General features: G+C 39.5%; 1 protein-coding gene across 1 annotated transcript in view; it reads left to right on the forward strand.

Moving 5' to 3' along the window:
* Positions 1–8,606, forward strand: part of LOC140145803 (cell cycle checkpoint protein RAD17-like) — a 37,226-nt gene extending 28,620 nt beyond the window's left edge. The window contains exons 11-17 of the mRNA XM_072167480.1: positions 1,186–1,395; positions 1,832–1,914; positions 2,521–2,667; positions 3,492–3,638; positions 5,573–5,693; positions 6,661–6,721; positions 7,437–8,606. Coding sequence (XP_072023581.1) covers positions 1,186–1,395; positions 1,832–1,914; positions 2,521–2,667; positions 3,492–3,638; positions 5,573–5,693; positions 6,661–6,721; positions 7,437–7,635 — 968 coding nt within the window. The 3' untranslated portion in view covers positions 7,636–8,606. The remainder of the gene's footprint in view (positions 1–1,185; positions 1,396–1,831; positions 1,915–2,520; positions 2,668–3,491; positions 3,639–5,572; positions 5,694–6,660; positions 6,722–7,436) is intronic.
* The last annotated feature ends 740 nt before the right edge of the window (positions 8,607–9,346 follow it).

Here is a 9,346-nt window from a genome sequence, read left to right on the forward strand (position 1 = left end):
TCTGAAAAATATTAAAAGCGACTTTGGTTGTGCGCCATGGTCGTGCTCTGAAGTTCTAAAAACAACAAACTCGGTCAAAAGGTCAATTTGGACACAATTGTACATGCTCGATGCCACAGGAATCCTGTTGCAAAATCTGTCACTTTTTTCCACATAGTTTTCTCAGTCGTCAATCCAGAAGGTTGAAGAATGAGGGCAGTAGTCTACAGTGCAAGCTATGGTGATTGTCTCATGCCCATGGCAAAGTTACCTGACCTTTGTGGGTCTGTTTATGAGATCGATACCTCCCTTTCTTTTGAGTTGCTTATCCTATATTCTTATTAGTGGGCGTGTTTGTAAAGAATTCACATAATTTGATTGATTTCGGGTGTGTATAATATATAACACAACAGTGAAAAGTGATATAAGATGTTGATCCTCAATGATTGCGCGATAATGCGCTTGCGTAATACACATGCGCCAACTAAGAACGGGGTTCAGCGGCTTAGATGTTTGTGACAGTTTCGTTTGTTTAAAACAAAGGGATGTCCTCACAAAAGTAACTTTATTTTTTTCTGAAAAAAGTGGTTTTACTTATAGAAACTGAACAAGAATGTGAATAAAAGATAGATTTAATCTTTTGCCAGTCCAATATCCTGTTATAATGGATAAGCTGGCTAATATTTTTTATTGTAGTTACCCGGTACTCAAAATATTGGCCAGCCCATCCATAATGACATGATATAGGTCTTGAGGTAAGACCAACAATATCTCAAAATAAGGAGTTTTCTACATTCCCCATCCCAAGCATCATGACACCTGTTATGTTATATCAAGCCTGGGTATCTCCTTTATAGAATCCATACCTGTAAGTGGAGAGCGTGGCCTAAAGGTTAGGGTACTTGCCTTTAGTGCATGAGGTCCCGGGTCCAATTCCCAGCTGCAGATTAAATTCAGACTTCCGCTCTCCCCATGGTTCATTTAGAATTGGGTAAATGAGCACCGGCATTCTTAAATACTGGGAAGGTAACAGACTCGCTGTTGAAGAGGTGTGGCGATCCACCCACAGCAACATTTCATGGTGGAATCTAATCGCTAATGAAAGATTGGTGGGCACTCCATCCTGTATAAAAATGCAGGTTCAACTCCTTTACCTTAATTACTCCATAATTAGAATTGTTCTCTCTTTTGTTTCTTCCCATACAGACACAAGAGATCTTAGTGCTCTGTTAGATATGAAGCAATCATCCTCCTCATCCCATGGTAAAGCAACAAAGAGTGGTAAACAGACATCGTCTAGGAGAGGGAAGAAGGAGAAATCAGAAGATGACAGTGATAGGGCCTTGTCTGCAATCGGAGGCAAGGATACATCATTGTTTCTGTTCCGTGCCTTAGGAAAAATACTATACTGCAAACGTAAGTGATGCCTATGGCACCTGACAACCTAGATCAGTAGATAGGTGCTGGTTGAACTTTCAACAGTCAGTGTATGTCAAAATTATCTAATTGACAAATAGATAATGGGTGGTGGTGCTCTGTGCCACCCACCAATAAACAATTATTTTGGTGTTGCCACCCAACAATCATATTACTTACAAAATGTGTTAACCATCAAATTTTCAAAGAATCAGTGGGTAAAAACTGGATTATTGCTTGCGTCGCAACAGCTTTAAGTATGTACTGATGTCACGGCCAAACTTGAGGTAATATGAAGTATAGGACAGTCACAAGTCTGTAAGCGTTTGTTCAAGTTGTGGAGTGAGAAAACTTGTTAGGCTCTGCTCGTCTCTAGTTTGGCTCGTATATTATGCAGACCATGTAATCTGACATGAATTTCATTGATTTATTTCAGGAAACCCCAAGTCTGATGATGACCCAGTGTTACCAGATCATTTATCACATCATGATAGGGATCCACTCAAGATTAACCCTGAGGTATGTATGTTATGGGGACCTTATTATCATTGGGCTATTCTAGATGACATCCACACCCCCATGAAAGACACGACCTTAATCTCCCACACGGGGTGAAGATTTCAAATGGAGTCATGCATTCAGGTTTCAACCTGGAATAGCCTATTTGGATGACTGTTTGGTCACCTGTATGGTTTTGAGTTAGTAAACAACGGCAAATAAGGATGAGAGTTCATGGTTTGCTATCTGTTTAAACATACTTTTTACTCTTGTCACTGTAAACCACAAATTGCTCACTAAATGATTTTAAGAACACCCTCCTAGCCAGGTTCACAGCTGGGTATAATCCCTGGCACATGCCAGTGTAAATCAAATATCACTTAACCCCCGCCATGTTTTGCAGATCTTTATATTATGTGTATACAACATGACTGATCAGTGATCACTTGCCTTGTATGCCAAGAGGGCTGTTAATCGGTCAGTGCCACAGTATGTTTTGGCTAACACACACACATGAGCAGTAAGAATTTCAACCTTTAGCTTCATTCACAATTTTGTAGAGTTTTATGAGATGATGTTGTGGAAGCTAACAGATATTTATTCATGTATTTATTTATTTGTCCTCAGCATGTTTTGACAAACACACACATGAGCAGTGAAAATTTCAACCTCTACCTTCATCAGAATTACCTCGAGTTTTATGAACCTTTAGATGATGTTGTAGAAGCTAGCAGATATTTCAGCGACGCTGACTTCCTGGCTTCTGATTGGACGGTGAGTCAATTAATGGGCTATCCATACACCCTATGGAAAACACAACCTTAATGTTCCACACAGGGAGTGTGAATTTCAAATGGGATATACCTGAATGGGTGATTCCATTTCATTGGGATTAAGGTCATATTTGCCATAGGGGTGTAGGGATTTCAAATGCAGTAGCCCTATGGTGTTACAGAATCTGATATAAATATTGAAATCATTTGTATGTGCGTAACATTACATGCCATGGTACATGTAAGAGTGGGGGAAATAATTCATTTGAAACTCTCACTGTAGTATATGAATACCCCATGGGGTCTTGTACTATTCCGTATATATGTTGATCATAGTGTGATATATTGTGCTGATAGTCATTATAGCATAGGTCGGCATTATGTGAGTATGCAATCAGTAGCAGCTAGGAGTCTCATTCATTTCAACAGTACCGTATTCATTCCAATAAGCGCCCATGCCCCAATAAGCGCCCACCCAGGGTATATTCAATTTGCTAAAGGGTACCATTAATGTTGGAAGTGACAGATAGATGTTGATATAGTGAAATAGCTGGAGGACTACACATCCGGTGTAAACTTGCAATACATTTTCTACATCAGAAAAGCTACTAGAACGTCTCAGGACCCTTTTATAACATACATAAATTCATCTCTAATAATCGCTTCTCACAAAAAATTAGGTAAACCAGGTAAAAAAATAAGCGCCCACCCAAAATGACTTTGTTAAGCGCCCTGGGCGCTTATTGGAATGAATACGGTAGTTGAAGTAGACATAATGCTACAAGCACAGTTAATTTGTTATTATTGTGTTCATTGTCATTATAGCATAGGACGGCATTACGTGAGTATGGGGCATCAGTAGCAGCTAGGAGTCTCATTCATTTCAACAGTGGTAGGAGTAGACATAATGCTACAAGCACAGGAAAGTGGCGACCACTACATAAGCCTGAATGGTTTGAAGTCTTCAGAAAAGTAAGCTATTAATAAAATAATGTGTCATTTATCCGTCCGTATCAAAGATTTGACCCAAAGAGTACCGGCTTGACCATTGTTTGCGTGTTTGCTAATGGATGGCAAAATAGTGTAGCTCTGGATTATTGTGTCATACTGTGTGTTGATAACACACGCTAAGTTGTACGTGCACTAACATTTTCAATATTCAAGCCACAGAATTAGAGAAGGAGAACCGGGACTCCCTACACCGCCACGCATACAATCACACCGTCAGCTATGGGGAGAAAATTGGGGTATTCGGGTCCTTGCCGACGGTGCACGGAGACGAACGAAAACAATTCTCGTCTCATCTGAAGAGTCTTGGTACAAGGCAGCGTGCAGGTCGCATCAAGTGCGTCTCTCAAATGCGCACATCATCCATGCCACGCTTGCATGACGACGAATGCCTCAAGCGCATTCCGAGGGAAACCGAATACCCCCAATTTTTGCCCTATGCCTGTATCAAGATGGTGGTCGAGTCCTGGTTCTCTGGTTTTAATTCTGTGGTTCAAGCTCAAAGACACAAAATATTGTTTGATTTTGTGCTCTTGCAGATAAATGTAGGAGGTATACTTGTTTTGTCTCCATGTTTGACAAATAAAAAGGGTGCATTTGTTGTAGCATTACGCATTGGGCAATTATGAGTTGGTTGTCTCTGACTCTAATCTCTATGATACGTATGGATACACGAAGACAGAGAGTGTTCTTTTACCTCCTGGTTTATCCCATGTAAGAAACTAGGGGAATGTTGCTTGCAATAGTTTAAGCCCTGAAATACGAGGCGCAAGGAGCAAATTTGCCCTCGTAAAGCCACCAATTGCTACTGGTCCTTGTAGTTTTGCACTTGATGTAGAACTTCTGGTATGCTGTATTGTATATGCAGAAAAGGATTTACTATTTGAAAATTACTCCTGTTTCTTCAAAAATTGCTCATGGTTCTTGTAAAATCCAGGAGCAATGTTCAAAAACAAATTGCTCCCGGTTCCAATCTGCTTATTTCAAGGCTTGGTTCTTTCGTATGTGTGTAAAAATCATGTTCAGATTTTTTCTAAATAAAAAGTAACCCTGATAGGAGAGGTGTTAACGATCTGTGATATGGTTGACACAAATCTCTGATCAGCCATCCTAGAGCCAATGGGATATTACAGTTAAAAGACATGACCTTAATCTCCTACACAGGGGGTGTAGATTTCATATGGAGTCACACATTCAGGTAACCCTATTTGAAATTCACACTATGTACATATGAGGTGTATGGATTTCTTTTGGAATAACCCATAATGGGTCAGAGTCATCGGAAGGTTGTGGATTCAAATCCCAGTGCTGTCATTATAATTAGAAAAGGCACTTTTACCTCTATTGTCTCACAACTCACTAGGTGTATAAATGGGTACCGGCATATACAGTGCTGGGAAGGTAAACAAAATCATTGTGCGAGGGACACCCCACACGGACAAAAACAAGTTAATTTAAGGGGTCTGATCATCTCTGATGGCCCAAACACCCAAGAAAAACAATGTGCATTTTGTGACCTGAGCATTGCTTCATCAAGACTGTTAACTTTACTTTACCTTTAGCCTCTCAGCCCCATCCCACCCTAGGTAATTCAAGCATATTACAAATCCTGGTCCTTTTCCTTGTATGCTATATCACATGCAGTAAATTAATACTCTACTTGCTGGCTACAGACTTCACCATAAAGAGTCCCCGTTTTGCGATACTTTCTCAAAATATCAAGAGCTCGCTCAAATCCACTAAACTAATATTGGGCTTGTTTGTACTCATTTTAATGCATTTTTCATATGGTCATGAAAATGTACAATTTGAATTTTTTTAAAGAAATTTGAAACTTGTCGCCTGCAGGCGACACCCATGTGGAGAGGATTATCATGTTGTCTGTTTGTTATTTTCAGTATCGGGAGAGCTGTGCCGGTGCTAAAGGTTTATTTGTGGGTCACTGTTGGACACCAGTAGACTTACAGACCCAGTTGTTACCATATCTAGCTATCATAAATATACCACTTAAAAACCCAGGTATGTATATGTAAGATATGTACAGTTTTTTGAAATGTAAAAGATTGGAATGCTGAAAGTGTGCAGATTATTCTAAGCAAAAAATTGTAAAAATATGACCATATGAGTTGGTTTTCCAGACCATCACAGCATGTTATTTGTATTTATGTACTTTGTAAACAAGAGAAAATTGAACAAGCTCTGAAGTTTCTGATTAACTTGAAAACAACATTAATTAAGGATGTTTTAATTGCCCTTGAAATCCCCCAAATGAATAGCCAAGTTAAATCTATCTGGACATTTCTCGCAGCTACACAGAAATACATGTATTGTCAAATATCAATGCATTGGGGTATTCCAGTTGAAATCCATTTACCCCCTAATGGAAAACATGACCTGTGATTACCTCAATGTGCGACTCCATTTTAAAGTTGGAATAGCCGATTGGTAACTCTTTTTGCACATTGTTATAGCAATGAAAAATAAGTAAATTATCTCTTGGAGTGAGGCAAGATATCTGTGTATATCCTCTAAATTAGCCCTGTAAATTCAATTAAATAATGGCAAAAAAATGGTTTGGGTCTGATGGCCCTTTCAATCAAACTACCCATGGTCTGTGATTGATTACCATAACTTCCTTAGTAATGCTAAGCACTTCTTCAAAGCATTTTCCACCCTGATGTGGCAGGGACGTCAAAGCGTTGAGGCAGCTGTTTCGCGCTCGCATCTTTGCGGCATCTTTGAGCATGTGCGTGTGTAAGCCAGCACTTTGAGCAAACACTAGCGATTTGTAGTTGCGCCCAATGAAATGTGCACTGACGTCACTGCCACATCAGGGTGCAAAATGCTTTAGTAGTAATACTATCCTAACCAATCACAGGTCGTTGTGAGTTTGATTGACAGGTTATGTCTGACGTGAACAAGTCTGTATTTCTGCCTTAGAATATTTACACAGAGTTTTACTGATTTTAACCTTTAAACTTTTCAGGTCAAATAGCCTATCTACAGGAACTGACGAGATACTCTTCCAAGCAGCTGATGGCCAGAGGGTAGGTATTGTATTTTATTAATCACTTCCTCTTGGTATAATTTTCGGGCTCATTTATACATACTTTTCCATGGTGTGTTTATAGTGACTGCGTACTTAGCAGCAGCTTCGACCTTATTGACCGGGTGCTTATACACTCGGTTTCAGTGAAGGACGGCAGTCCCTTGCTCAGATTGATTAATGAGCGTGAAGATTTGCGTGTCCTTCAAGGGCGCCGACCAACGTTTCGATGCATATTCGGCCAATCAGATTATCGATTTGTTGCTGTGATTGTCAGATGATTGATTCAGCCAATCAGAAGCCCACTTCAGTGCTTAAGCTCTGCACGCTCTCAAAGTGTAAACAAGTGCCCTTCTTCTGTGCCAAAAACTATAGTGTAATCTTCCACACAGGGAGTGTGAATTTCAAATAGAGTCGTCCATTTCGGTAACCCATTTGAAATTCACACTCTTAGTGTGTGGAAGATTAAGGTCATCACTCATTTCAGTAACCAACCCCATTTGAAAATTCACACTCCCTGTGTGGAAGATTAAGGTCATGTCTGCCATAGGGGTGTATGGATTTCAATTGTAATAGCCTATTGAAATACCCTGTTAAAGCTATTGTTATTTAATACAAAAGATTTGAAACAAGCCATGTGTTTCCTGCAACTTATGCATGTCAACACAATTTATAATCTATTTTTAATCTCTTTATTCTTGTGTCATTTTACCTAGATCATGGCCACAGAAATTAGATGAGAAGGAAGTTGACACCACCATTGATGATGACGATATCCCAAGCTCACAGAAAAGCGCCACCAATGAATCGGCCCTGAAGAAACCAGAGATAGTTGCTGAGGGAACAGATCCATATGATGGAGCAGACACAGAAGATGAAGATGAGAACATAGTTATTGAAGATTTTGATGACTAGCAAACTGAAAAGTAAACAATAACTAAAGAGACGAAAACTTAAACGGTCCACAGTGTCATGCTGGTTGCTGATATGTAGCAAACGATTCGTAATTGTGGCTTGCAAATAAATGCAAGAGGCAGTCACCAAGCAGTATGCCAAAAAACCTCTCCACCCGTCATTTTGGACGGTATAATTTACTCCTGGGAGAGGCAAAATTATTGCCTGTGATATACGCCTAAAAAAAAAATATTATGCTTGAATATAAAGTTCTGTTAACTGAAAACAAGACATGACTTAATATCAAAGCTGTAGCAATAGCTATTTGAAATGACTGAACCCCAGAAGGGGCAGTGGTCTGGTTTATGTTTTCACGGTCATATATTGGACAAGCAGTTTTGGTGAAACTGGCACTTGTCAAATCCCAGCTATCTGTGCTGCTTGCCGCTTGGGTCACAGATCATTGAAGATTTTGATGACTAGCAAACTGAAAAGTAAACAATAACTAAAGAATCATATACTGTATTGTTTGTATTAAACGCTCCCCCTCTATTAAATACCTCTCCCATTTTTGTCCAAAAATGTCCATGTCCATGTCCTTAAACTTAAACTTAAAACTTGCATCATATGTCGGTTAAATTGCATGGACAAAACCTATTATGACTCAAACTTCCATTTAGTTTATTGCCTAAATATTATGGTAGAATTTCACTAATTTGATCAGATTCTTGTTTGATGATGCACTTAACAGATGTAATTTTGTTGTATTTACCGCAAAAATTACATGTTCCATGCATTTCCATGTGCGCTGCTATCTTGATTTTGAACCCGGAAGTGAATGATTCGTCCAAAGTTTACTGCCCATTTTGAAGCTTTTTTCACTGAAAATTCAGTTCTTATAAATACCCCCTTATGGAAAAATGCACCTTCCCCTGGGGCGTTTATTACAAACAATACGGTACTCTTCTCTGGCGGGCATTTTGTTGTAGCAACAGACGCAGCAGTAATTTTCTGCAGTTTCCAGTAGCATCTTCACTGTAGTAAAGGGAACAAAGTGAAACATTTGAGCAGAAAGAACATAAGGTCGCAGCAGAAATTGAAAATCGCTGCACAGAAACAAAAATCATTGCAAAATGGCCATGCAAGTTTAAAAAAAGTTGTACGTTCAGCATATACATTGAAAACTTGGGGAGAAATGTGACTAGATATGATCCAAGCAGGCCAAAGGTGGCATTTTTGACATTTGGATGGGAGCAAAAAGCATTAAAAAAATTGCACTGAAAAGAAATATAACTTTGTATCCAAGGGATCATATTAGCGCTTGAATGGGGGGGGGGGGGGGGAGACAATCAGCCTGATTTGTCAAAAAGTGGCTGAAAAGAACAAAACATGGGTTATTTTGCCGAAAGGTGCCCCTGTCCCAGTCCCCCCTTGACGCCCATCCAAGGGATGTAAGGATTTAAGGGATCACACTTTGATGATGATGATGATAATTCCAATTTCATGATTGGCTCCTTTGGCTCGATTGGATCAGGTCGTATCACAAATGTGACCATCCACCACAAAGGGGCCGTAATGTCGGCAGAGCAAGTTTTGAGATATGGGCCATTGAACATCTTAAAACAATAGAAAACAAAGAATTTTCCAAAGCATGGGACATGTAATGCTTATTTTGAGGAGTATTTGCCTGTTCAATATCTCAAACAATAAAAAGGCCAATATTGCAGGCCAT

This window comes from Amphiura filiformis, chromosome 2 (genome assembly GCF_039555335.1).
Source record: "Amphiura filiformis chromosome 2, Afil_fr2py, whole genome shotgun sequence".
Lineage (NCBI taxonomy): Eukaryota > Metazoa > Echinodermata > Ophiuroidea > Amphilepidida > Amphiuridae > Amphiura > Amphiura filiformis.